Genomic DNA, 27803 nt, shown 5'->3' with positions numbered 1-27803 from the left:
TACTGAGGCCAGAAAAATAGTAAAAAAATATATAAATAATTAATAATAATGTTTTTTAAGTTGCCATATTTTACCTTACAGCTGAGGGTCGTATTCTGAGCTCAAAGTTCTTTCTTTTCTATGAAAGCCATTCCCATGATAAGTTACTGAACATTACTGGCTGCAACAAGTGGTGTGCTTTCCACACTCTCCTTTTCATTGGATGACCAAAGTGTCAATCATCAACCCTCTCAAAACGCTGCTGGATTCATATTGGGAGTGTCACTGCATTGTACCAGGATGCCTCCATGTACAGCAGTGCACACAGCTGTTGCAAACGCTGCACTTCCAGTGGTGTATTTTGGATTTTAATTGTGTGAGAAAATTTTTAATTATTTTCTTGGGGTTCTTTTGCCAAATGTTAAGGTTTAATAGATTAAGCTGAACCATGTTTGTGTGCTATGGTAAATTTACACCAAGTGTAAAAAGAAAAAAAAAGCAACCACAAGTCAGGATAGATTCAATTTTCTCTTTTAATTGATTGCAACACATTTAATAACCACACATTACAAAATGCACATCAAATATTTTATCAGGCTCAGTTTGCAACCTTATTGATAAGAAAAAAAACTACCAAAAAATATGCTTTTACAAAATAAGACAATTATAATAAAGTAAATGCCACTTTGGATAACCGTAATCAAAAACCCATTTTTTTATCCTACATTAAAAAAAAAAAGCTTGACATAAATAAGTTAGTATAATTTCTCAGTGTTTTTACAAAATTATGTACATAGGTACATTGCAAAGATTTACACAAATACACAGGCACGGTGACTGCATTTCTGAGAACAGCTGTTCTCGCTCTGCATCCTGGTGGTCTCTTTGAATATAACCCACACTTTAGGGCAAATAAAGGGAAGCTTTTAGATGCTCACATTTTGCATCCTCAGCAGGCTAACAACATTGGTGAAACAAGTACAAACATAAATGGAAATTTAAGTCTAGGTTATCACAAAAAAATGTGAAGTCGATTAAGGAGCACAGGCAGTTCTGGCAACCATACTGAAGCAACCATGTATTTGGTATTGTAGGACATTCAACCGCTTTCAGAAAACCCCCTCTCTGAAGAGTATTAAGGCTGATGAAACAAAAGGAATATAGTCAAGGAGACTTAACACGACCTGTGCAGTTTGTATGGTCTTTGTCCTTCAATATCTGAGTACCTCACAACTCCAAATCAAACATACCGTTACAATGTGGCGGAGGTGTGCAGGAGAACTTGAGAAAAAAAAAAAAGGGATCATAATCCAGGATTCAATTGATGCTGAGAGCACCTTTCACAAAATAAATACCGGGTGGTGTAAAGGAAGTCCTATCAGTTTTTTTTCTCCTGTGTTGTTTTCCTGGGGAAATGGATCATATAGGAGAACCTGCATGTGGTGATACTGAAGTGACCAGAGGAAGGAAAAAATATAAAACAGATGAGCTACATATGTACCGTTCTTCACTGCTGAGTTAGGAAGATGACGGAGTGAAGATGCACTGTCAAGAAACTGTGAGAAACCATGATTTTGTTTTAAATGTAGCAATTAGGGACTGTGTCAAAGTCACACTGCTTTTCAGAAAATAAAATAAAATACAAAAAAAAAAACAACAGCATTTTGGAAACATGTATCAAACTACACTGCAATTCTTCAAGTCAAATCAAAAATTCACACCTTTTTACATAAAAGGATTTGTGTTCAAATCATAATGTTTTCTTATGTGCTACATACGGAGAGAAATATAATATAATATGTATATTTATTTACACACAGGTAGTAAAAAAAGGAGCAAAAAAGGAAATCAAACCTAATTGCACACTGCTACATTGACTGCTTTTAGAGGCAGTAACTTTTTAATTGAGTGCCACAACTTTAGTGTTTCTATTCAGTGCTTCAACAGCGTCCTCCCCCGTCTTCAGGAGAGCTGATATGTTTCTGATGCTGTGTAGTTCCTCTTCCAAAAAAAAAAATTTTTAAAAATCGGCCAACACTGAGGTTTCCCACGTAAAAGGGGAAATACATCTTCGGCTCTGTGGGGAAAATTTGATGAAAGAAAAACAAAACAAAATGAGAGGCTGCACTGTTTGGACGAACTCATGACATTGAGCTTCATGCATCACTTGCAGAAAAGTTACAAACAAGTAAGAATGGACAGAACACTGGGGCATAGTTCTACGTATTAAAAAAGGTGGAAATTTTGTACTGCTTATGTCCTTGTGCACTTTAACAACTAGGAGGAGGATAAACATGAAATCAACAGCATGTCTCATAACTATACTATGAAAAACATAAATGCACTGCAACTTCCACGGACTGACATTGAACTGATGCAAGAATTGTTTGCTCACTCATTCATATGACTGTGCAAAATACTACAGGTGTAAAAATAACAAAAGGTATGATTGTACACCAACTCTGACACTGTCTTGAATTTTACACTTATAATAATTTAATGGATTTTTTAGGAGGTGGCTACCATAAGGCAAAAAGAACAACTGGCATGCATGTAAACTACATATAAGAACTATAACATAATTTATGTTCATCATTTAAAAAAAAAAGTTTTACATATTGTTAATTATACTAAATCAATGTTAAGAATCCATAAAAAGTGTTCATCAGTTTCCACAAATTTAAAAAAAAGGAAATATGCAAGTTTATGTTGTTTTTTTCCCCTCAACTGAAGCTTTGACAGTTCACATCCTGCCTCCACAATACAGATTTCATGCCCACTCTCCCTCGGCCGTGGCCAACAAACGCACTTAATTTCTGAGCTGCGCGGCTCTTCTGCACACTCTCTGCCGGCAGAGACAGATGTGTGTGTTGTAACATTAGTGTGCAAAGTGTGTGCAGCACTCTCTCACACACACACATACACGGATAGAGACCAGCCCCTTCCCGTCCCTGCTCTGCACTGAGGGCAGTGGCTGCTGACGTGTTACTACTACACTGTTGTTCAGCTCACTTGTTGTTTACAGTTTAGTCGGAAACTCGGGCTCGCCGAGGCAGGCGGCGGTTGTAGTAAAAAAAAGGTGTAAATGTGCAGACACGTTTTTCTCTGGTTTTATTTATTACTCATCTCGCAGTCGATCATAGTAGATCGAAACCGTTTGAGTGCAAAGGGTGCAACTGGAAGCTTTGGTGAAGTCTCCCAGCTTGCGGTAACCTCTTATACTCACATTACTATTACTAGCAAATGAATGAGACAAGCCTGAAAACACCGTAGAAGTACACAAACACAAAAAGAGTATTTTGCTTGTCAAAGCTGTACACTTGTTTGAAATCTAAACTGAAATCTATTTTAACAGCAAAATGGATTGCATTAATGACACTAACTGATAGCACTGAAATAAAACAATAAATATTGTTTTTAAAAAATACAATTTTTGTTTAGTGTGTTTAGTTTAATCTTTCGGGGCAAAAAACAGCTGGAAGAGAGGGACGTCGTCCACATTTTCTACACTAACGCCAGTAAACAACTTATCAGCACACAGAAGCTCATCTAGAATATATATCACATTTTAAAGAAAAGTTGCATTTAAAAACAAAAAATACTTTCTTACCGTTTCCTCACGTTTGCCTCTTGGGACTGGTCTTTCTGGGTGTGTGTTCTGTAGAGTGGCCCAGGCTTGGACAAGAAACCTCATCCGAGCTGGTGTGTGACCTCTTATTTTGGGCCGAGGGGTCTGCAAAGGCAAAGTGAGCAGTCAGTAAAGACTCCTAAGAAGAAATAAATATAAAAGTATATCTAATTTTAGTGTGGTGCTGCGTGTTTGCTTGTCCATTAATTGCCATCATATCCCAATTTTGGAGAAAAAAAAAATAATTTCAGAGCATTTCAGCCTGATGATCCATATGTTGCATTAAGCACCAGCTTTTGACAATGAAATACAGTCGAGTGATAAAGGTGTTTATTTTGATGGAAATCTAGTACCGTGACATGCAGGTCTTTTCCTCAGTCCGGTGCATTGCTCCGTGCACTCCATCTGCCCGTCAGACCTGTCGGTGTCTTCGCTCGGAGCCACAACAACACAATTATGATTTCCATTTAGATCCACATTGTTATTCCCAGCAGAACAGACGCCCTTCTCCCTCCGCGGCTGCCTGCTGTAGAAACTCGGGACGTCTCTGCAGTCCACTAATTCCCACTGGAGCCTGCCGTTGGCCAGCGGCGTGTGATTGGCGAAGTCGAAGCCCCACTTGGCGGAGGCTGCCTCTTCCATCTCCCGCAAATGTCCCTTTAAATCCCTCTTTAACTCTTCGCGGTCCACCGAGCCAAAGAGGCTTCTGCAGGCTGACGGTTTCGGGTGATCCGACACCCGTGAGTCCGTCCGCTCCAGAGTCGGGCTCCCGTTTGATAGTCGAACATCTGACATTTTCCCCCAGAGAAAGGCGAAATTTTTCAAACAGCCGGGAGCGTCCAGTTTTCAAAAGAAAAACACAGCGCTCAAAGACAACGGGTATCTCCTCGTCGCTGAGCAAGATCCAAAACAAGCGTAAAACGACTTATGCCATGCATACGTCGGGGTGGAAACGGTAACGGCCGCGGTGTTTTGAAGCCGACAGTAGTCTCCGCGGAGCATCAAAACAAAGTGCCCAGGAACTGAAGCCGCTCTGTCAATTTAGTCCCGTAGTGAGAGGAACTGCGGACAAACCTTCTCAGTACCCAATATGGCGATTGAGAGATGTACTTGGGATTGAGAGTAAAGCCTGACTAAGGGAGGGGGGAGGAAAAAATGATTGACACACAGAGCTATTTAAATGCAGAGAAGGCCACTGATTGGTCGAGGCGCTTAAGCCCGCCTACTTCTCTTAAGGTGGACCAGCAGAGTTGCAGCATGCTTCAAACATCCAGCACGTCTGCATATTACACTAAATCCAAGTTTTTCGTCTAATTTAAGACTGCTTCCACAGCTAGGATATTAAAAACTAAAACAACTGTAGGCATTCCCTCAAATCATTTTCAACACAACACTTCTTTGTGTCTTTTTCATAATAAACATGTTTTAATGTGTAGGGTATCTGTAAAAGAATTTGATGGAGGGCATGTGCTGTGAAAAAACTCTGTGAAATGTGAATTAAAAAATGTGTAATGTCTACTCTGTGAGTAGAGCACTCATGTAACAATTCTGTATATTTGTGCAATTACTTTAGGTAAGGCATCTGTGCAAGACTTGCATGTAACACTTTTGGGGTGTATGGATCTGGGGGTGATACTGTTTGGTTATTATACATGTTTATACGTGTGTGTGTGTGTGTGTGTGTGGCTATGTCGCCTGTGTTCTTTCAAGACAATTTTTTCCCAAGGGAGACAGTAAAGGCTGATCCAATCTAATCTTATTGTTGTCCAACATGAAAATATGTTGTCATTATTTATTTTTTTAAAACTGGTTTTCCATTTCAGCTGCCAAATGAGAAAAAACAATCAATTTTCCCAAAATTCTAATATTAACTGGTAGACATTTACAATGTAATTTTAAAAATTGTATTCTAATAAGCACAATCTACACTTAATTTCAGGGCAGAGTTTGAGACATTAAGTTAAGTCATACATTTTTTATTGTAAAGCTAAATGACCCAACAGCCTTTTATACATTTACAGGCCAAAAACCTGAGCCAAATATATTTAAATACATATATAAAATATTAGAATTTTTTTTTTTACAAAACTATTTATATAAAAAATAAACAACTGTCAAAATATTATGCAGCAGATTTGGATCAAATAAGCTGTGGAGGCAGTTTACAATAAATTTGTTTAAAAAAAGTATTTGCTTGTAATTATTCCACCTTAAATAGATAACCTCAAAATATATGGACTAATGCTTCAAGGTGTGAGCCCTCTGTTGAAGTAGATACACCCTCCTAATGTCAAAATTATTTACGGATGGCCCAAAAAGAAAAAAAATGTAAATTAGGTAAATATGTTTTTGACATGGTAAATTCTCTGTAGGTGAGAGGGGTAAGTCAAGGTCAGCACACGCAAGACCTTGACTCCACCAGCCCCAGGAGAAGAAGAGAAGAACAGATGTACAAGGACTAGAGAGCTACACACATCTCCAAACTTAGATGTCCGCAAATGCAAAAACACCCCAAAAGCCTTAAAAGAAATAAAGTTTAGTAGGCCCTGCATCTTCAAAGTTATTCATAGTTATTTACACCACAATAAAAACTGCCAAATCTAATAATCTAATGCCAATCTCTAAAAAAATATTTTACTAATTAAAATATCAAGTGTATGGAATCTAAAAAAAAAAAAAAAAACTGTGAGCAAGATAAGTCTATTTTGAATTTCATCCAAAACCCTGTTCTTTTCTTTCTGGTACATTTTACACCTTCCACCACAAAGAGAGGAAAAACCAGCTACATTCAGACAGATGTTGGCCTCATGTTCACATCAAATTGAAAAGACACAATTACCTTAAAATAGAACTATAACTTGTTTGCGAGAAATGATGCAATTTAATTTTACTGAGAGTAATTATTTACCTATGGGGTCACAGCGGGGTATGTGGTGCAGCTGTGGGTGCCTGCAGCATCAACATTAAGACTGGGACAATGCTGCCCCCTAGTGTTCACTCTCCTAGCTCTCTGGTAAAAAGCCAGCAGGAAAATATCTTTGAATCAACGTCATTTAATACCATGACTTTAGATAAATGACACATCTGTACATATACATATTTATAAGCCAACTACCAGCAATCACTATGGGTTTAGACTACACAAAAATCCCGGTATGTTCCAAAATATCAGTCCATCCACATATCCTCACTGATCCTGCAGAGGTGCAGTCTCCTACCTTACCAGTCAGCCTTTCATGGATCAAATTGGTCCAGTCCAGTCCTGGCAGACAGCCTCAGAGACTGAGCCACTTTATGATGTAGAAGTTCCTCTTGCCCACTCTGAGCAAGGTAAGTCCATTTGACAGGATATGGAGTTTGGGGATCAGTACCTGCTCTGGTTTGTCTGCCCGCCTATGGTTGATCCACACAGCTCCATCTGAAACCATCTGATAGCTGCATACAAACATTTTAGCAGTCAGTTAGAGCAGAGTTTCCTGCGTTATCTCTCAAAACAGTCAAGATTATTCCTCGCAAAACGCAGCAAGAACACATGTATCTAACTGTCAACCAAATTTACACACTTTGTATTATTTTGTATTTGTAAAACCTACAATCTAATTCAAGTGTAGATGTAAAAGATGAAAATTAAAAACAATATCAAAGGTGCCGTGCATCACATTCACACCTCTGACAGATGACACTGTGCACTGTACTCACATGAGACAATTAATGGCAATATTGGTATATTGGTCAATAGAAAATGAATGCCAATAGTTTTGGCACATCCAGTCAAAAATTAAGCCTTTTATCATGGAAAACTGGCAAATAGGGTGGGATACCGATTTTACCGATTTTAATGTTACAGACTGAATGATGTTGGTATAACCAAGTACTGATTCATGTTTCAATTAGTGACAAGTTTTGGTAACTCAGAGCATATCTGGGTCAATATGTAAAGCACCCCGAAGCGCCCAAAGCCAGCCCAGCGAGCTGGACCAGCAAGCTGAAACTATCATTGCAGCACCAAGAATTTTGTCATCTGGTCTATTTTCTTTTCAACTTTCTCTTAGAAATAGCCTGGTATCACTGCTGTTTGTGATTGTGTGTGTTTTTTTACATACTTATTCCACATGTTTGTCACCAGCAGACAGACAGACAGACAGACAGATTTGTGTATTTTTGTCTGTTAAGGTTTGTGCTCCAATACTATGCAGTTCAAAGGTATTTCAACAGTTACGTCTGTTTCCAAACATAGTGACTCATTTATGCTTAATAATGCACAGAACATTCTGTCCACAGTTTTCTTTGGAACCACGTTCCCCTCTGAACAAACGTCTATGAAAACTACGTACATGGCTTAATAACACTGAATGTAAGAAAGAAAATATGTTTTTGTAATTTGAGTGGACTGGCCATTTAACGTTCATGTAAACACTCTGTGGTAATGCAGTTTAATTTCTTATAGTTATGTCTACCCTGGAAGAAGTATCCGGTGAGAGCTAAAAATCAGAGCGATAGTGAGGTCAAAACACTTTGTTGCTGCAGCAGTTGCTGAATTCAACCAAAGTTGACCCCAAAATTTAAAGTGAATTGATTTAAGATGCAGATTGCAAAGTCAGTTTTATCAACAGTATAATCTTTAGCTTCCACACAATGGTAGCGGAGCATTTTCCACTGCAGATGACTTTTTGACTGATGATGTTACCGGGAGTACTTACCCTCTGGGTCCCTCTGGGATGGCGCTGGCTCTGCGGCATGCATCGATCACAGTGGTACCGGGCTCCAACAGCAGCTCGTGGAAAGGAGCCTCCCTGAAGAGCTCCTGAAGCTCCTCGTCACTCATTTCCTCCAGCGCCTGCACGCTGCTGTTGTAAAGTGCATTGGTGCATCTGTAAAAATAATAAATAATATGACTTTTCTTGTGTGAGTAGGTAGATTATCACCTGTGCAAGGAAGTCAAAGGTCATAAACAGCTACAGAACAGTGACTCCTGTTGACTTCCTTTCTCAGATTTATTCTCCAACTGAATTAATTCCTGTGGCCTTTAACCAATATAAAAACCTGACACCTAGAAAACAGTATTTATATTAGGGGTCGACAGATTAACGGCCTGGCCAATTACTGGGGCCAATATTTTTCATTTTGCCGATTATCTGTATTTGCGTTTTATTTCAATGATGACTGTTAAAATAATTAATTAAAAAGTGCAAAGAAAGTGTCAACATGGGAGGAACTTTGACTTTGTAAAACCTCAGGGAGCTATTTTTACTTATTCATTTTTATTTAAATTTTCACTTGACTTTTTTTAAAAGTGAAAATATAAAAAAGTTGTATAAAAATTGCTAGGAAACTTTCTGTATATGATATTGAAAGTATTAGTTTTGATGAAGCATTTGCGAAAGGCATTTAAACAAAGTTTTGTGTTGGAGTTTGTTATATTCCAAATTCTAAATATTGACAGAAAGATTTCCAGTTTTATTGTTGATACATTTAGGTTCCAAATAACAGCTATCGGTCTCATTGACTACTCAATAATTGGTATCGGCCCTGAAAAACTAATATCAGTCGACCCCTAATTTAAACTGCCTTTTAATTTAAAAGAGCACTAAATACAACACACAGTAAAAACAGTTGCAGGAAGTTCTGACCTCTTTGCACTTTCAAGGCCCTCCTTTCCATGCACCAGTTTCGTCACCTCTGCGGCCAGTCGTTTATGCGCTAGGCGTTTACCTGGATCCTCTCTCTGCTGCTCCATCAACCTCTCCACCTCTGCCAGAGGCAGGAAGGTGAACAGCTTCAGATACCTGTGAAAAGGTAGATGAGGTGACGGGTTTACAGACAACCATTTGTGAGCTGCTTTCAGATCTTGCACTGTTCATCATACTCTTATAACCAAAACCCTCAGGCTTCATCTTCACCCACCCTTCCACGCTGGCATCAGGCTGCCTGAGAAAGAACTGGTAGAGCTCAAAAGGGGACGTCTTGTCTCTATTGAGCCACACTGCGTTGCCTGCCGTCTTTCCCAACTTGTCCCCGACAGAGCTGGTCACCAACGGGATGGTCAGGCCGTACACCTCCTCACCGCTCACTCTGCAGAGGAATCAGGATTTATGAACCAAGTGTTGCATATCTGGAGTGAGGATTTCAAAATGTGTGAGTTGGTGAACTGCTGGTAGTTTTTTGCACGCTTACCGTAAATTGTAAGGCAGGGCAACAATTTAAAGTTCAGTGTTAGCAAATAGGACTGATATGATCGATCGGATAGATTTTTTTTTTGATTTCAAGCAAATTATAATGAAAAAAATGACAAAATAGATACTGGTGTTTTTGTTTTACATGTATGAGTTGTCTGATCTGATTAATAGCAAAACATAGTTCACTGTGTACATATATGCCATTTGGAATGTGGTGATATAAAAACATTCTCATTAAAATAATTAAGGGGAATAACACATAGACATGTCCACGAAACTCTCCCTGTTGATTTTTTTACGTTAAGAAAATTACATTATGTATCACAACTCTTCTGGATTTTAATGTTTAAATGTGCACATATGCATTGTCTAATTAAACATTTGGTTTTTGCATACATTACCAAAACAGAAATCTGAAATGAAATAAACACTTAAATGCATATCTTGGGGGCATCTTCATTTCAATAGTCTTATAAAAAATTATAATATATATATATATATATATATATATATATATATATATATAAAACACCGTTATGGAAGAAAAACAGGCCCCAAATCTCTCAAAAAATTGACCAGTGCACGAAAAACAACTGATATTAAACTGATAGTGTAGTCATAGAGGGCATTTTCTTGTGAATAAATTCATAGTCAAATATTAAATTTCCCAGCTGGTTGGTTCCTTCCAGTATCTTGCAGCTGTATATTTGGTTCAGTTTGTAGATAAGCTTTTGCTGGCTAACTTTAGTTTGACAGGCTAGAAAATGTGAGTTGTGAGCTTTTCTAAAGATTCGGGTGACATTCTTCATTTTTGAGTCACTGAGGCCCATAATCACATCTTCTTGGCTAGAATTTGACAAGTGTTCACGAAAGGAGGAATCAATGTGTCCCAAGACCAAAAAAATAGATCAAATTACTCCACTTCTGAGGTCCTTACACTGGCTTCCTGTCTCATAGAGAACTGACTTTGAATAATTATATTGGTTTAGGAAGCACTAAATGATTCAGGGCCCAAACACATTTCTGACCTTCTGCTACAATATGAACCATCAAGACCTCTAACGTCATCTGGGACAGTTTTTTTTTTTGTCCCCAAAGTCAAAGGTGGGGAGGCAGCGTTTAGTATTTATGCACCACATATCTGAAACAAACTCCCAGAAAACTGCAGGTCTGCTGCAACTCTAAGTTCTTTCACATCGAGGCTGAAAATGTTTCTGTTTGTCGCAGCCTATTTTTATTCTCTAGCTCTTCACTGGTGTTTTTAATTTTTATTTAGATGTCCTTTTATACTGTCGTTCTTTTGCACTTTGCCTCTATGCTTTTGATGTTTTATGTATAGCACTTTGAACTGCCTTGTTGCCAAAATGTGCTATATGAATAAACTTGCCTTGCCAAAACATGTGGAAAGTGTGTCAATGTTTGAAATTATTGAAATGTGTTTTGAGAATTATAATTGTTTGTTAGGTTGGTAAGTGTGCAACAAGTATGCAGAATTACAGAGTGGCTCCTAACAATTCACACAAGACACATTATGTCACATTTGTTGGTGTGTATACATAACCAAGGATCAGTTATGTTAAATTTACAGATTTTTCAACGAGTTACCCAGTGTATGCCCACTTGACAGCTGTATCGGCCAAATGAGTTGGCATATCAGATATCAGCAAAAAAAAAATAAATAAATAAATAATCCAGGGGCATCCCTCATGTGTCATATTGTGTGTGACAGTGTGTCAGAGTTTGAAAATATAAAACGTGTTTGTACTGAGAAGAGTAACTGCTTGGAGGAAAGGTAAGTATGCAGAATTGCAGAGTGTGAACTAAGAATTCGCACAGCACACTCAGTCACATTTGCTGGTGTGCAAATAATTACCTACGATCAATAATATCTTAAATCAGCACTTTTTTCAACGAGTTTTGGAAGCAATGCTCCCTGACCATGCAAAACAAGATTTACTGCTTCTGTTTTTAAGTAGGATGGACATTTACTTGTGAATGTAATCATGGCCAGACATCAAATTGCCCAGCTGGTCGGTGCCCCCGAGCTGAATCTTGCAGCCGTGTATTTGGTTGAGGTGGTGGAAGTCATAAGCTTGAAACACCTGGTAGGTGAACTCTGTCAGACTCATACCGTCTGCGCTCTTCAGCCTGGACTGCACGCTGTGGCGGCTGAGCATGGTGCCCATCCTGAAGTGCCTCCCGGCCTCCGACAGAAACGCTACTACGCCCCAGTCCTTGTACCAGCTCAGGTTATTCAGCACAGTCACGGTACCCAGTTTCCTGGAGCTGTCGTGAAAGTGCACTTCGTGGTTGGTGAAAATCCTCTGGATGCTCTCCCGGATACTGTGGGTGTTCGCTTCCACAGTGTCCGCGGACATTCGCTCCCTCTCGCGCGTTTTCCCGCTCGGGTCTCCGATTTGTGCCGTGGCCCCTCCGAGCACAGCCAGCACATCGTGCCCGGCGCTGCGGAAGTGCAGCAGGCCGATGAGAGCGAGCAGGTTCCCCACATGGAGGCTGTCTGCCGTGGGGTCAAAGCCGCAGTACACAGTCTGAGCACCGGACTGCAGCAGCTTGGGGAGCTGGTCCTGCGCTGCGCCTTCTGGGAAGCAGTCCTTCAGAATACCGCGTTTATTTAAGGAAAAGAGCAGTCCGTTGTGTGCACGCGAGGAACAGTGAAATTTAGACTTGGGTGTGAGGCAAAGACTAGTTCGCCTTTTTAAAAAACAGGATCCATGCTGCGATACATAACAGCAGGTCCTCGCCATGGACGCAGCCATGTTGGACAATGTGACAAGAACACAGAGGGGGAGGAGCTGGGGGTCATGGAGAGTTTGGAGGAGTATAGCGCCTCTTGTGCATCGGTTCCGATTTCAATATAATACATCCATGACCGGTTCCCAAAATAAAAAGGACGTGTGGATTTAAAAAAAAAAAAAAAAAAACTGTCCTGGGACCCCAGATCTCCAGGGGCGTAAAAGCTCTGGGCTTACTAGTGAAAAAATGAACTATGGGCCCCTTGACACTACCACCAAAGAAAAAAAAAAATTTGTTGGTTACTAAATAATAATAAAAAATAATCCACAAACCTTGTTGTGAGTGGGTTTTTTAAAATGTAGGAACTATTTTCTCTCTGCCAAACTACGTCTGCCAACTGAATCACTGTTGCTGTTAAGTTTTATCTATTTAATTTTATTTTTTGAGGCTTTGAGCACAAGCCAATCTCTACTACACTTGGCTTCTTACACCTAAACAATATAGACAAATTCAATAGATAAGAGGAAAAATATGTATTTTTTATTAAATAGTTCACTCAGTTGTTCAAAGGAAGAACACTGTAGTTGCATGTTTAACTTTACACCAATAGATGGCAAACTTGCATCAGGTCCACCTGACCAGCCCAGAGCTACAGCCTGAAGATGATTTGGCATTTTAATATACACGTTTGTCTCTGGACATTATTATCCAGCAAAAGCACATCTTAGCCTACAGAAACCTAGTTTAGGTGTTCAATGAAAAGTGAATGGCCATTAACTGTTATATTAACTCTATTGTCCATTTAAATTAAAGCAAGCAAAATGCGATGGATTTAAAAATCATTTTATTTTGAAATCCATTCAATATCAACTTGTTCCATTGTTTAAATGACTAGATATACATTCATCAAACATTTACAGCATTGTTACCAAGCCACAGTACACATTAACAACACATCCAAAGACAGTCTCTGATGTCTCTTTGCATGACACTATAGCCACAAAAACAAACTCCGTGAAATCCAGGAAGAAAATAATAAAATAAATCAAATAGCTAAATTCCTATGACTGCTGCCCCCTGGTAACATTTTTTTCTGTCAGTTTTGGAAAATAAAAATAAAAATAAAAGGTCATATCAATATTAATCAATATTGTTGTTGGTGTTGGTGTGCTGTAAGGCAGAGCACTATAATCTCCTTCCAGAGAGAAAAAGAGAAACAGAAGGAAGAACAGCATCTTTCTAGGTCCTGAGCTAGTTCAACGAAGGAAGACTAGGTTTCCCTGATACAAGTTAAAAAGTCCCTTGTCAATTCAACACAAAACAGACATTCCTAAGGGTAAGCAGACATCACAAATTTACACGACTTCTCCTCGAGGGCTCTAGTGTTTCAACCATTTTGTGTTTTCTGTCTTTTTTTCAAGCAGATCCTTCATGGTTAATAGTCTGTACTGTTAAATGCACATTTGAGCCGCTGTCTTGCTGCACATAGGATTGTTTCCTAAATCTGCTGTGACATCATTTCCTGTCTGCGTGGCCCTGTTGTGTCAGCTAAGTCTAGCTGACAACACAAACAGTTTAAAAGTGTGTGCACAAGTCAAGTTTTTTTTTCTGAATCTCTAGTGTTTTATGGCATGGGCATACGCTAAGGCACAGATTGTTTGCGGTTAATCCCGACGCGTACTTGGGAACTACAAGTCCCAGAATTTTTGCGAGGGGGGAAAACCCGAGCTGCGTTGAATGAATTCTGCACATGGAACTGACATTCTGTGAGAGGATATAGTAGAGGCAGCTTGAAGGTCAGTAATCTACTTATGGCATAATGTTTGGTGAGTTAGTACAATATAGCAGCGAGTGAGGAGAGGAAAGTCAGACAAAACTTGTGACAAAAAAATGATTATAAAACAGTACATACTGCATTTTTATACTGCATCATCTTTACTGTAATAGCATGTGATGTGACACAAATCATGAGTGCACTCTCCATTTAATCAACAGAGAAAAAAAGTTGGTATGTTCAACAACAGGAGGCAATTATGGATGATTTGGGATAATAATGATGAAAATCTGTGCATATATTACCCACTTTTTTAAAAATATGCAACCTGAGAACGGAGTACAAAAAGAGGAGACCAATATAGTGTGATCAGTGCCGGGCTGTAGCTTGATTTTTCAAATGATAAAAAGGTCACGGAGGTCAAGTTTTAATCAACCACCAAAAGCTGTGAGCTAGTACAGCCCTGCACAGCCCACATATGCTTTCACTTTAAGAGCTTAATTTAACAAATAAAAGAAATACAGTTGAAATTAACTGAATGCATGCTGCAGCATTGATGGTGCTCAATCTAAAAATAGCAATCAACAAAAAGGAATGTCCCCAATGGGATTCAGATCTACGGATATTCAGATTACCAGTTGCCCTGTTACCCTTAAGTCTATTTACACTGCACTCTTCAACCGTGCCATTTCAAATACACAATTATCCGATTTAGTTGCACATATATACTTTAGTATAAAAATATGATCCAATTCAATCAAAACACAAGTATGTGGCATTTAAGCAAAAAGAACATACAGTACATTACCTACATTTACTGTAAAATTTCAAAACATGTAAAAGTATTTACCAAACGGAGGAATACCAAAGTTGATCATCATTAGTACCTTGTATACCTCTTGAGTTAAAAGTCGGGGCGAGCAGTCGCGGTGATCAATTCAGCTATGTACAGCACTCTCTGTTTATACAATGTGATGTCATCATAAACACAAGATTCATTTCTTGTGACTCAATTTCAATAAATTCATGATGATTTTAGGTGATTTTGGTCAAATAAGCTGATGGGGGTGTTACATTTATATCATCCAAACTTAGCCATGCATGATGTCATTGTAGTATGTTCATTTTCTACAAAAGGCAGTAATACAACAGAATACAGGAGTGGCCTATTCACATGCACATGTTATTGTCATGATAGAGGACAAAAACATGTTGTGGAAATGCATTTGGTCTTCATCCATCATCAGATGGCAGATGGCCACATGCTTGTGTTTGCCTTTGTCTCTTGATTTTTCCACTCGCCAAAAATTGCCAGGCAATTATAGAGGAACTGCAAGAGCAAGGGGCAATCACATTATGACTTTCCACTATGAAAATCATAATCATATAAAAAACGTGCACATAAGACCCCTGAATCTCAATCAACTGCATGTGTTATGACGAACAAAAAGCCAGTGAAACACATCAGAAGGCAGAAACACTGGCAGGCGAAGGAGAAGAAACATAATATGACTGAGAGTAAAATATAGAATGAGATGTAATTTTATAAGAACAGGGCTGCACTGAGTGAGAAATTAAGAAACAGATGAAATAATTTCTGGTAAATCCATTTTTAGTCTGCCCATATTAAGGTTGTAATGAGCTTTATCTTGGCGTTAGCCCTTGAACACCAGGACCCAATACAGGATGGAGTGCCAAATATCTGTGCATTGTGAAAAAGGCATTTAACAGAGGTCCAGTATAAAATAGTGTCACACTATCAACATATCACAAGCGTGTTTGTGCCTCAGATGTGCACTGTGGTACATGTGTGCCTGCGATCATTTCAGTCTTGAAAAACTTTTCATACAAACTTAGATTTTTATGATCTTATTCCTAAGTTTAAAAATACTATTGCTTGTACAGTTTGCTGAGTCATAAGTGATGTTAAAAGTCTTGGTGATGTCTTTTTAGGAAGATGAAAGACACTGATGATTTCCAATATCATTGCAAACACAGTATGGCTTAGAAGTTTTACAGTACAAATAAGTGATTATGTTCAGGAGCCTGGTGGCACCACATCTGTGTCTCTGGGTTTAAAAAGGTGAAGAAATATATAATATAATATATGGGAGCTGATGCATTAATAAGCATCACCATCTGTTATTGACAACCAGTTTGGCAGAAGCTGCCTTGCTTGAAAAGTGTATCACTGCTGTCACTGCCCACTGAAGTCATTTGGGTGTTGTTAGCAGTGAAGCTATATATGGCTCTTTGACAACTCTATAAAAATCTACTTTCAAGCATACTGCTGGAGTGGTGACTATCAAGTTCACTTTCTCTCTCATTTTAGGGCTTTTTTAAGGGTTGGGATGGGGATAACCATAGAGATCACTTCAAATACTCCAGATTAGCATGTTTTTATCCAAGTGTTTGGTCAGAGATTGGTATCTAGATTGGGGCTCAGTCAGCTGTACATCACATCCTTGCACACATGACTGTTCTGTCAATGAAGGTCCATAAAATGGAGTGAAAGAGCACTGTGCCAAAACAAGAGAAGAGGACCTTAACAGGACCTCTTGTGCTGACCAGAAGCCAGAGCCAACTCTTGCTGCATTATTAAGTGGTTCAACCTAGCTTATGGAGGACTCTTCTTCTTCTGTCCCTGAAAAAAAGGAGATGGTTTGTAGAGTGCATTATCTGGTTATTCCTCCACAACCCCTTTAGTACATGTCTCTGTAGATCTCCTGCAGGAGTGGGTGCAGTGACGTGTCCTCTGTCTTTTTGATCTCCTGCACCAGCTGTGCGTGCTCAGTGACTAGTTGACGGAGGTCAGCCAGTTTCTGCAGCAGCTTGGGGAAGAGGAAAGAGTCGTCGGGGTGATTGGCCAGCAGGTGGTGCTGTAGCACCTGCACAATGCTCTCCTGCATTCGCTCGATGTGCCCCACGTTCACCAGGCCGGGGCGGTCTAATCACAGTCACAGAGGAAGCAAAATAAACTTAAGTGAGACTTCTTTACCATAAGGGACTGTATATTATTAATCAGAGGAGAGGGTGTCTGGGGTGAGACTTTGTTTGTTTTTAATTAATTAATTAATTTATTTTTTGTATATACAATTAACCTTTCTGAAGCTACAAATATTTTTATTGGGCCTCCTCAGGTTCCTGGGGGAAAATGCATGACCCTATTTTTCCATAAATTACCCTTTTTTTCCTGAAATTATCACACCAAATATATGTATCGTTGGAGCCAATGCAACAAGCAAACAGCAGGTGGATTATCATCAAAACAGCTTATTTTTTTAAGCAAAATGCAAGTCCCCCTTAAAAATGACATGCTGAAGGGCCGTCAGGAATGTAAAAATGTGATGATTCTTGCAATGATAAATGGTGTCATTTTGGTGATTTTAAAAGAAAACATGTCCTTCAAACCTGCCAAAGGGATTTAGGGTTCAGAGAGTATTTTAAATAGATACAAAATACAACCTTTTAAAGGTGCATGTGTCTCCCCTGAGCCAACATAAAAAAACACAAGTCCCTCCCCAGTGCCTAAAAAATATTTGACACGCCACCCCGATTTTGCAACACCCCCTCCCTAATAAAAAAATTTTAAAAATCAATAGCAAGGTAGCACTTGAACACCTTCAAAATTTCTGCAATTTATGAAATATTGAAGCATTTGCTTTAAAATAGATTAAACATTCTAATAGAGCAAGAACATATTAAATCCCAGAAACAAAAAGAAGTTGAATTAAAAACAGTATTTTTTTTTTTTGCATCCTCACCTCCGCAGCAGATGATAGCGGCCACGAACAGAGCCAGGTCACTGTCATCCAGCTCCAGCGTGTTAAACTTCATTGCAAACTGGAACTTTGGCTCCATCATGTCACTGAACGGCCGCCGCAGGCTCTTAAGGAATTCCCGGGTGATGAAGCCTGAGCCGTACGCTACAAGAAGCCCATCTTTGTTCATACTGGAGGCGAGCATGGCGAAGAGGGCCTCGTAGACACCATATTTCAAAAGAGTCACCTGATCGTTGAGGTCCAGGCTCGAGAACCCGGGGACGGACTTGGCAAACTCTGTGAGCTCAGTGACGGTTTCCACCGACGTGCACTGGCAGCAGTGGAAAATCCGAACTTCCGCCTCTCTGTCCTTCAATGTTCCCGCTGAGCCCACCATCTTTGCCACCAGCGTCTGCTCAGCAAGTTGGAGGGTCTCCATGTCGTGGATGACGAAAGGCTGTGGAGAACAACAATTTCATATGAGATATATGTGTAAAGTATGTTTAAAATGTCTTTCTTGTTCACACAGAACAGCCAGTACAGTGTGTACTGTGATTTTGGCCTACATAAATAAACCTGACTTCATAAATATGGAAAAAGCTGGGTCAGCGAACCTGAAAAAGTGTAGTGAGTGTGGTGTTTACCCATAATCCTGGCTGAAAGAAGAGGCTACACCAAGAGCCCTTATTGACTCTTGAATATTTCCACGATGACATACTCTCCTTGACCCCACACCTACATTATTATAGATGTCACTCTTAATGCTCGAAAGAGGTTTCAGATGCTAATAATTTCACTAGAAATGAATGTAAGGCAATGTCAGAGCAAAGAGGGCAAACCGGGGCAAACTCACATGTCAAAAATAAGAAGGGAAGTCATTTGAAACCAAAGCACATATGACACATTTCTCTTTCATACACACAATCCTTATTATGTCATTGGAGGTACACAGGTATGTAAAGGTGAGCACTTGTGTAAGCTCATGCTAGCAGTGAAGCCCTTGATTCCTGCTTATAGTTTTTAGCTGTGTCACTATTCCCACAGCGTGTGGTGAGTAGCTACACCTGCTGCTGCACATCAGATCTGATGAGCTCCAAATCACAAGTGCTGTGCAAAATGTGGGCGAGAGCAACAAGTGAAGATATGAGAGACGTGACACTGAGAGATTTTGTGGTAAATACTTCTATGTCAATCCAACACTTGATCATCAGATAACCTGTAACAGATCAGTTACAATGAATAAATCAATATAAAAATTATGATGTATGTCTGAATGAGGTGTATATAGATTTTTATAGTCCTATAAACTATATTTTGTTCATAAAGTTAATAATCTGGGTTCAGAATAACTAGAACAACATTGAGCTGACCTTTGTGCACATGCATTTACGGTTAATGTCTTCAGGTTTTCTTAATAGACCCGCTTTGCCTCTTTTGGAGATCACTGCCTGAACAGATGCTCTGTGATTCTGCAGAAGCACAGAAGCCACAACTGCTGTGTTATTGTCATTATAACCTCAGGCACTCGTACTTCAGTGGGCAGAGAAAGGTACAAAGCCCATAGCCCTTGTTGACTCTAAAGATTTCCATGACGACATAATTACCCTCCTTGACCCTGCAGCTACGACCTTACAAATGCTCGACCATCCTTTTCTATAAATATGCATACAGTTTATACTGTAAGCAGAACAACGGCTGCTAGACTGAAAGCACAACATGTTACCTGGCTAACTGCTGCAACACATTTGACAATACAAAGTGGATCAATTTAGCAAGTATAATGTTTGCCATGTTCCCTGTTTTTGTGTAGCATGTTAACATTCCAGCATTTGCTGAGTACAGCTATTGCTGATGGTAATGCATTACACACTGTGGGTATTTAGCCAGAAATCATAAACATTTTAACCTGGTAATGGAACTAGATGAAAACTCAGGAGGTTACCAAAGTAGGCTTAATCCTCTGTGGACCATGCATTTCTGTACAAAATATGACAATCAATCTAAACTTATTAAACACATTGTCAATTTAAACCTGTTTCTGAACTTTTTTTTGAACAGCATCATTTTAGCATCATTTAACATCATTTTAGAGATAAATCAAATTTTAGTTTCCTCGGACATATTTTGCTGTGCAATACACAGGGAGGAGCGAAGACTAATCATGACCTGATCATCTGCTCCCATTGACCGTCAGACATTTGGATGAATTTCTGATATATCACAAAATTTTGATTGTCTTTCATCATTTGGATAGTATGGATTAAACCCAGCTAGTTTGTTGGCACAAAGTTGCAACCTTGTGTGTTTTAGTGTGTGTGTGTTTGTGTGTTAGAGAGAGAGAGAGAGAGAGAAAGAGAGAGAGAGAGAGAGAGAGAGAGAGAGGGAATCAAAACTTTAACCCATTTCTGCAGAAATCTATCTAATCTAAATTAATCTCTTTTTGGGACCACTGTCTGAACATTATTGTGACCCTACCTCAGAACAAACTTTTACCTGCAAACTTTCAAAGAGAGTCTTTATCTAGAGCAGTTTGCAGTGGCAGATGGATGTTTTTTTGTATATTTTACACATACAGTATGAGCACTCAGGTCGTGGATTGACAACCGGACCGCACAGTGTGAGCGCACAAATCGTGATCTTTGGCTTAACATTGCAGGTGATTTACACGTTAAGTGGCAGTTGGAATTACGCAACATTTCTAAAACAGGCCCAAATCATACAGTATAAGCCCAGCTTAATGGCTGTTGAGATAGTTCAGCCTTGATCAAAATCGTGGACCAACCAAAGACCATCTGACCAACAATGACATTGTGAGAGCCTCACTGTTGGAATGGCTAAAATTACGAACACTGCATACACTTCCTTAGTTGTGATTTGCAATGCTGAACCGTCTTGTAGAACTCAGTAGGATTAGCTTATGACAGAATCATCTAATAATGAAAATAATCATTAATTACAGACCCTCTAAAAAGGCAATTTCACTCCCGTATTGACTAGGAAATATCAATGTATTGTGTAGCCCAGAGCAGCTGCAAGAGCTTGACATTTCTGTAGCCACTTGGTTTTTAGGATCTTGGTCATCCAGTCAAGACTATATGTACTCTGAAGATGAATCATGTCAAAACCTGTTAAGTCAGACAATAAAACTGATATTGGTAGCACACAAATCAGACATAATTACAGCTCGGTTTTCCTCCCCAGACATCGAGACTGATGAATCAATCCTGATGAAAACTTTCTGGCTCAGTTCCAGATGCAAATAAGTTGATGATGTAAGATCCACTTTTTCTACAAAGGTGACTTATCTCTTGATACAATAATTAAGTTGCTTGAATGTTTTCTGTGTCAAAGGAGTAGCATAACGCAGTATCTTTCATAGTAATTTATCTTTTAGTCTTTGAATAATGTGAGACGCAACATTAGAAAGGTGTTTTTTTAATATTATACTGTTCACATTCTTAGAATAAAAAGTTATGCAACCTGTCAGCATTTGTACAGAGCTGTGGTAAATGCTACTGTATGACTTTCATGACAAGTTCCCTGTTGTATAAAAGTGCTCTGACACAATGAATGAACACTCAAATCAAAGGGTGGATCAAACAAAATGTGCATTTCCAACTGACTGCTTTTCAATAGCTGCAAACCACAGAGAGTGCCTGTGAACTCAAACAGGACACTTATCCATCCGAAAGCTTTGATCTGCAGAAGCGGTGGGGGAGGTCTCTGTTTGAACATGGATGTGCACTTGGACTGACCTGTCCCTCTTGACCTATTTCACACCTACACACATCCATGCACGGAATTCACAACAACTCTGAGCTGCAGTCGCCCGCCCTCCCCTTGTCGGCCCCTTTTTACCCATGAAAAGAAAATAACAAAACCTAGGCATTTTCTGTTGAGATTGGGGACGGGTGGTGGAGAAGGTGCAGGCGTGGAGTGTCCCAGGCAGTAGAGGAAGAAGTGATAGGCCTATACACTGGCTCTTTATACAGATACAGATGTTTCCTTGTCCAGCTTGTGTGTTGGCCTGCACTACTGATTGAGCAAGTTATTGCTGTCACTGGCTGGCTGCACATAATCTCTGAGGCACAGGCTGCCAGGTCATATTGAGACATTAGTATGATTGCAAATTTTGCTCAGAATGAGGATAAAATCACTCCAACGGGGAAGAAATACATTAAAAGTTGCAAAACAACATGACCTTGACCTGTGAGCAAATTATGAGAGGAGCCATGAACATGCAATCAGCACACGCAACACCTGTCACTCATCAACCCACTACTTTTAGTCAACGTACAGGGGTGCTGGTCTTGCCGGTGAGAATGGTTCGAGCCTTGGCCTTGTTCATGTTGAAGTTCTTGAGGTAGGCCTCGTAAATCTGCCGGGCCAGCGTCTTCTGGTCGGCCACTTGGGGGTCTTCCACATCCCTGTCCCCCGTCATAATCTCTGCTTTTAGTTTTAGCTTCTCTGATTGGGGCATCCGACCAAAACGGATGGCTGTAAGGAAAGGAGACCAAAAATTAGACCAAGATTACAGAATTTGTGCCGGTAAAAATCTGTTAAATCACAGATTAAAGTTACAGTGTAACCACTATCTGTTGATCTATTATTAATCTATTATTTACAATGTATTTTCTGCAAACACGAATTGCAGAAAATGTGTTTTAAATATTAAATTAAATACTGTTTTAAATTTTTTTTTGCATAATTTTAAACACAGAAATCTGCTGTGTAAGGACATGGAGTGCTTTACAACAAACCCAATTTTGGACCATGTGAAGTATCTTTAGCTGCTTCTGATGCTGACATCTGGAGGAATCATTTTCAAAAGATCTACAAAAAAATCCCACTATGTGAAATGAATCCAAGCCAACATAAATCAGCAGAGAAAAAAAAAACATTTCATGTATCCAGAAATTATTAAAACTGTGCAAAGAAAGCTTGTGGAGCAGTGGTGGTGAAATGTTCCAAAAATAGCATCACAGAAAGAGAGATAAAACACAGGGAGAAAATGAAGACACGTATGTCATGGTAAACAAAACGTTACACATCGACACATATTAGAGATTTGTGACATGGACAGCTCAGCTACAGCAAATACATTTTTCACATTCTATGGAAGGTTATCCATGCAAGATTCATGTCACAACTCCTTGAGAAATTCCTTGACTTTTCAAAACTTTCAATGATTTTTACCAATTTCATGAATGTGATTTGGGAAATTCCATGACTTTTCCAGATTTTCAGTGACTATGGAGATCCAGAATCTGACATTTGCTTTAAAAATAGAATGTAATAATCAGTAAAACTCAACAAAAGACTTGATATCCGCAAAGATGTCCACCACTGATGCTACTTGAATCTGGCATTTGTTTATGTCAATATACATAAATTACCATTACAGCCAAAACAAAGTGCCAAACCAGATCATAAGTAACAAAATCAGAAGAGTAAGGTTATTTTTTTCAGATTATTCATTTGTTTTGTCTATAAAAAAGGATTAAGGCAAAAAAGTAGATCTACAAACTGGACTTGCCAGCACTGCAGACGCACACAGACACTAATTCTAGTGAAAACTATCTTCCAAGCAGAGACCCAAAAGGTCAGGAAAACACAGACCAGTTTTCCATAGACGGTGCTTTCAAAGACAGAAACATCATCTGACTACTTCAGTTTCACACACGCAGGCAGTCTCATCCTGGCAGTGAATGTATATAAAATGAGTTCCAAGAGTCCTCTGTCCAACAAAAAGAAAACTTGGCGGAGCCAGGAGGTGTCCTGAGGTGAGCTTGGTCACCTCAGGCTAAAGTCAGCGGGCTGCTTGTTTTGCTGTCAGTCCTGCCCTGACACAACTTGTACACTGCAGTCAAGTTATTTTTGCTGCAAGAAGGCAGGAATTTCACAAAGCTGCTGTAGTTTTTTTTATTTGAAATGCAATGCGCTTCTTTGCTTCATGGTATGAACAGTAATCTTTATAGTCATCAGCAATGGTTGTTATGTGAATATGGATAGCAGAAATTGGTTTAGCAAGAAAATTACCTTGAATAAATATTATGAATCTTGCATAAGGCTCACAAAATGAACTCATATGTCAAACTATGCCTGAAATCTGCCCACCAATGTCGATAAAAATAACAACCTCCTGCAATATAACAAAGCTTTTAATGGTCCAGTGTGATTCAGTAGGATATATTGGCGGGAATAGAATATCATACAATAACAATGTTTTCTTTAGTATATAAGAGAACAAATATTATGTTTTTGTTACCTTAGAATGAGCTGTTTATATCTGTATAGGGAACGCCTTCTTGGCCACAGAGATCGCCATGTTGCACCGCCATGAACGGACAGGCCAAACACTGGCTCTGGATAGGCCATTCATGTTTTTTGTGTCTTTGTGTTGGCCACCATAGTTAGAAGTCCATCTGTGATAAGCAGCTTCAGAAAAAAAGTAATTTGTAACATAAGATTGCTTTATTCAGTCTTTTAGCACATTTAAATCCATGGATCTGTTTTAAGTTTTTATATTTTTTATCTGACTTAGCCACTGTTCATAACATACAAATTTTGATTAAATCTGAGTCCAAATATTGTGTCTCAATCAAGAGAAATTTATTTATTTTGGTCCCTAAAAGACAACTGTTCATCAGTTGGAGCAACTGGAATCCTAATAAATGACATTAAAAACCAAAGTAGGGGGTCCATTAAGCTATAATAGTTCAACTTGATGCACTGAATGTTTGGACCCATTTAAATTCTCTCCTTTAAAGGCACCTGCACTTTGTCACTTTGTCTTGTTGCATTGTAGCATTGTAGCATTCTGTAGCATAATGTGACTTCCATACCAGTATAAGAAGACAATAAGAATGGAAACATTATTGGCATCTATTCAACAAAAAATATTATGCATTACAGCAATAGAAATTATTCATATGGGTGAGCACAACAGGTTACTACATATTACAAGGTGCGTGCACACTGTGGTTCAACATTACAAGAGCTGTTTTTCTACAAGAGGAAGCCAACATCTCTCAGACTGCCTGATCCCATTTGACTAATGAGATTAGAGGTGAACTGTTTTTAACCTCTCTTCACCAATTTAAATGGGCAAAAGCTGATGCGCGCACACGCACACACACACACACACACACACACACACACACACACACACACGCACACACGCACACACGCACACACTCACACTCACACTCACACTCACACTCACACTCACACTCACACTCACCATTCTGAGAACTCAACATCGAGCTGCATCTACCACCTGCACTTACGAGACCATAAAAACATAAACGGAGATCTGATTTCCCTGTTTTCCAACGAGTCGCCCACAGTTGAAACAAATGCAGGCCAACAGAGCAGGACTGAGCCGGGATGAGATACTGAGCTAGCAGACAGCATGAAGACCCATTAGATTACTGCTCGCAAAGTGGATGGATCATCTGAAACTGGTAAAGCTCTGCAGCAAGCGCCTGGGCAGGAGCCAAGTCTAATTAAGATGAGAGGAAGTGAGTGATGTTAAGCTTAGCGTAAGTCCATTTCCTAAGATCCAGTGTGAGGCGATGAGTCTGTGACTCGATTGGGGAGGGGGCTAAAGGTGGGAGCTCGACAGTCTGTCGTTCTATTAAATCATCTGTTCCAATGGCTCATTTGTGGAAGATTCCAGCCATTAAACACCTCCCTCAGTACGGCGAAAATAATCATTGCTCTGGATCTTTATTGCCTCACAAACTGCCAGAACATCCATAGATGTGTTTATTATAGGGCATCTTGTCAGTGCATGAACTCTGAGGTATTATTAGGTTGCTGGATTCAAGAAACATGCAATCACTTGTGTGTTGTGGGACAAAAAAAACACTTTGATGCCGCTGCAAAAGCAGGAAAAGGATGTTGATATAGCATACACCAAAAAAGAAGCCAGTTATTCCCAAACTTTTTTCCTGAAGGGGCCCCTTTTCTATCATTCTGTAAACTGACAGTCCCTGACTAAGTGACATATGTTATGGATATTCCATATAATAATCAGTGCATAACAATGACAGTACAGAAAAAAAATTATTAAACTGTACAATTAATCCAAATTGTGAATGTAAACCCTGAAGGAAGTTGTCATGTAAAAGAGAAAGATTGTTTCCCATAAATATTGGGAAATATTGGGAAACATGAATATTAACTTAAAACATGACAATTTCATTTTTTTTCTTCACAAAATAAATAAAATGCTGTGATATAAGCCTACTGTACACTTAAAATCAAGACGGTCACAAATCCTTTTGTGAAGCTCTGGTGACCTATAAGGGGTCAGGACCCCAAGGTTGGGAACCACTAGCCTAACCCATGGGTCTGCCGTTTTAAGTTTTACATGTGAAGTTTTAACAAACACAATCATTTCCCCTGTAATAAATTAATTGAAAAACGTGTAAGTCACCTGTCAACACTCCACTTCAGAATAAAGGCATGAAAGGTATCAGGAGTAATACATTTTTATTTACTTTGTGATACTGAGCCAGAAGCAGCGATGCATTTTTGTTATGATTGCCCCTTATCAACAAGCTTTGGACAGATCTACAGGATTTTGAGTTAAAAGGCCAACATAACTCACTGTGTTTCACTGTAAACAACGTAGTTTTGATGAGTAAGCAGGTCTTTCTTTTTCTGATAATGTCTGAATGTTTGTTGATAGATTCATTTTATTTTTTTGTAAAAGTTAAAACTACTAGTTGGGCTGGTTCTCATGGGGGGCACAACCATGTGTACATTTTGTTGTGTATGCCTATAAACCTGTAAAAATGCAATAAAAAATAGGGGAAAAAGTTCACATTGTGGAACCATTTAAGTACGGTATATCAAGTATCTTTGGATTCAACTTTGATATCAATTGTTCGTCGACACAAACAGAGGGACAAAGTTACAAAATTAGCAGTGCTGTCGTCCTGTAGTCTCTAAGACCACCAAAAGATCAAATTGCACTGGTCTCAAATCACCTTCCTCCCCTTCTACGGTTACATTTAAGCTCATGAAATTCAATCCACATATACCGTTAGAGGAAGTGGAGCTGACAGAAATACTACTACTGTAAGGCACCACTGTATCGTCATCAAAATCTAGACTATGCCAAAAGGAAGCATCTTTTACCCCACAGGACAAAATAAAGTGGCACCTCTGCATCCTCAATTTCACAGCCAGCAGTGTGAAATATCTGCACAGTGTGCACAGTCTATAAAAAACCCCACAGATTGAACTGACATTCACATCGACATTTTTTTATCCGTCTACTAAAAATACACTCATCACCTCATCTCTTCAATCTATACTTGTTTCCCAAAAAGCACATTGACCTTGACCAGGGGTCAGCATGCCACGTTGTATGTTTACACAGAGTCAACAACATTCACCAGAATGACAAACACTGACCACAGTAATCCTGTATTCCAAACAAAGATAAGCAGCTGGTGAAAACTGATGTAGGCTTCTAAGACAGCCAAAATTTTGTTTAGGGTGTACAGATGTTTTATATGCGGGTGTTTTCGCTGTGATGGTGAAGACTGAACCCCAGAATGTAGAAGCATGTGCTGCATTAATATCACAAAATATAATAACCCAAAAATATCTGTAGTAAGTCAAAAATTCAAGTATTTTGGCATTCAAGAAAATCTCAAGATTTAGATTTAGAAAATGCTGCAATGCCTGGGAATAAAGTAACAATATTCAACTAC

The 27803-nt window shown here is 39.1% G+C and overlaps 3 protein-coding genes across 3 annotated transcripts in view; all 3 read right to left on the bottom strand.

Annotated features, from left to right (window-relative positions):
* Nucleotides 1-494: 494 nt before the first annotated feature.
* cdkn1bb (cyclin dependent kinase inhibitor 1Bb) lies at nucleotides 495-4917 on the bottom strand. Its single transcript, XM_042496643.2, has 3 exons — nucleotides 3961-4917; nucleotides 3590-3712; nucleotides 495-2056 (listed from the first exon to the last, which is right to left on the bottom strand). The coding sequence occupies exons 1-2, from the start codon at nucleotides 4400-4402 to the stop codon at nucleotides 3597-3599; spliced, it is 558 nt and encodes a 185-aa protein (XP_042352577.1). The 5' UTR covers nucleotides 4403-4917; the 3' UTR covers nucleotides 495-2056; nucleotides 3590-3596.
* A 1727-nt stretch (nucleotides 4918-6644) lies between these two features.
* Nucleotides 6645-12600, bottom strand: yars2 (tyrosyl-tRNA synthetase 2, mitochondrial). Its single transcript, XM_042496305.2, has 5 exons — nucleotides 11773-12600; nucleotides 9512-9679; nucleotides 9238-9393; nucleotides 8308-8478; nucleotides 6645-7042 (listed from the first exon to the last, which is right to left on the bottom strand). Exons 1-5 carry the CDS (start codon nucleotides 12558-12560, stop codon nucleotides 6883-6885), a joined length of 1443 nt encoding a protein of 480 aa, XP_042352239.2. The 5' UTR covers nucleotides 12561-12600; the 3' UTR covers nucleotides 6645-6882.
* A 764-nt stretch (nucleotides 12601-13364) lies between these two features.
* Nucleotides 13365-27803, bottom strand: part of pparab (peroxisome proliferator-activated receptor alpha b) — a 40126-nt gene continuing 25687 nt past the window's right edge. Inside the window, exons 5-7 of the mRNA XM_042495547.2 lie at nucleotides 22370-22569; nucleotides 18076-18529; nucleotides 13365-17258 (exon numbers count right to left, since the gene is read on the bottom strand). Of these exons, the coding sequence (XP_042351481.2) occupies nucleotides 17014-17258; nucleotides 18076-18529; nucleotides 22370-22569 (899 nt within the window). The 3' untranslated portion in view covers nucleotides 13365-17013. The remainder of the gene's footprint in view (nucleotides 17259-18075; nucleotides 18530-22369; nucleotides 22570-27803) is intronic.

Source organism: Plectropomus leopardus, chromosome 7 (assembly GCF_026936395.1).
Source record: "Plectropomus leopardus strain MGB_pleo_1.0 chromosome 7, ASM2693639v1, whole genome shotgun sequence".
Classification (NCBI taxonomy): Eukaryota; Metazoa; Chordata; class Actinopteri; order Perciformes; family Serranidae; genus Plectropomus; species Plectropomus leopardus.
The sequence above is the reverse complement of the archived record's forward strand: the minus strand, read 5'-3'. Positions and strand labels throughout refer to the sequence as shown.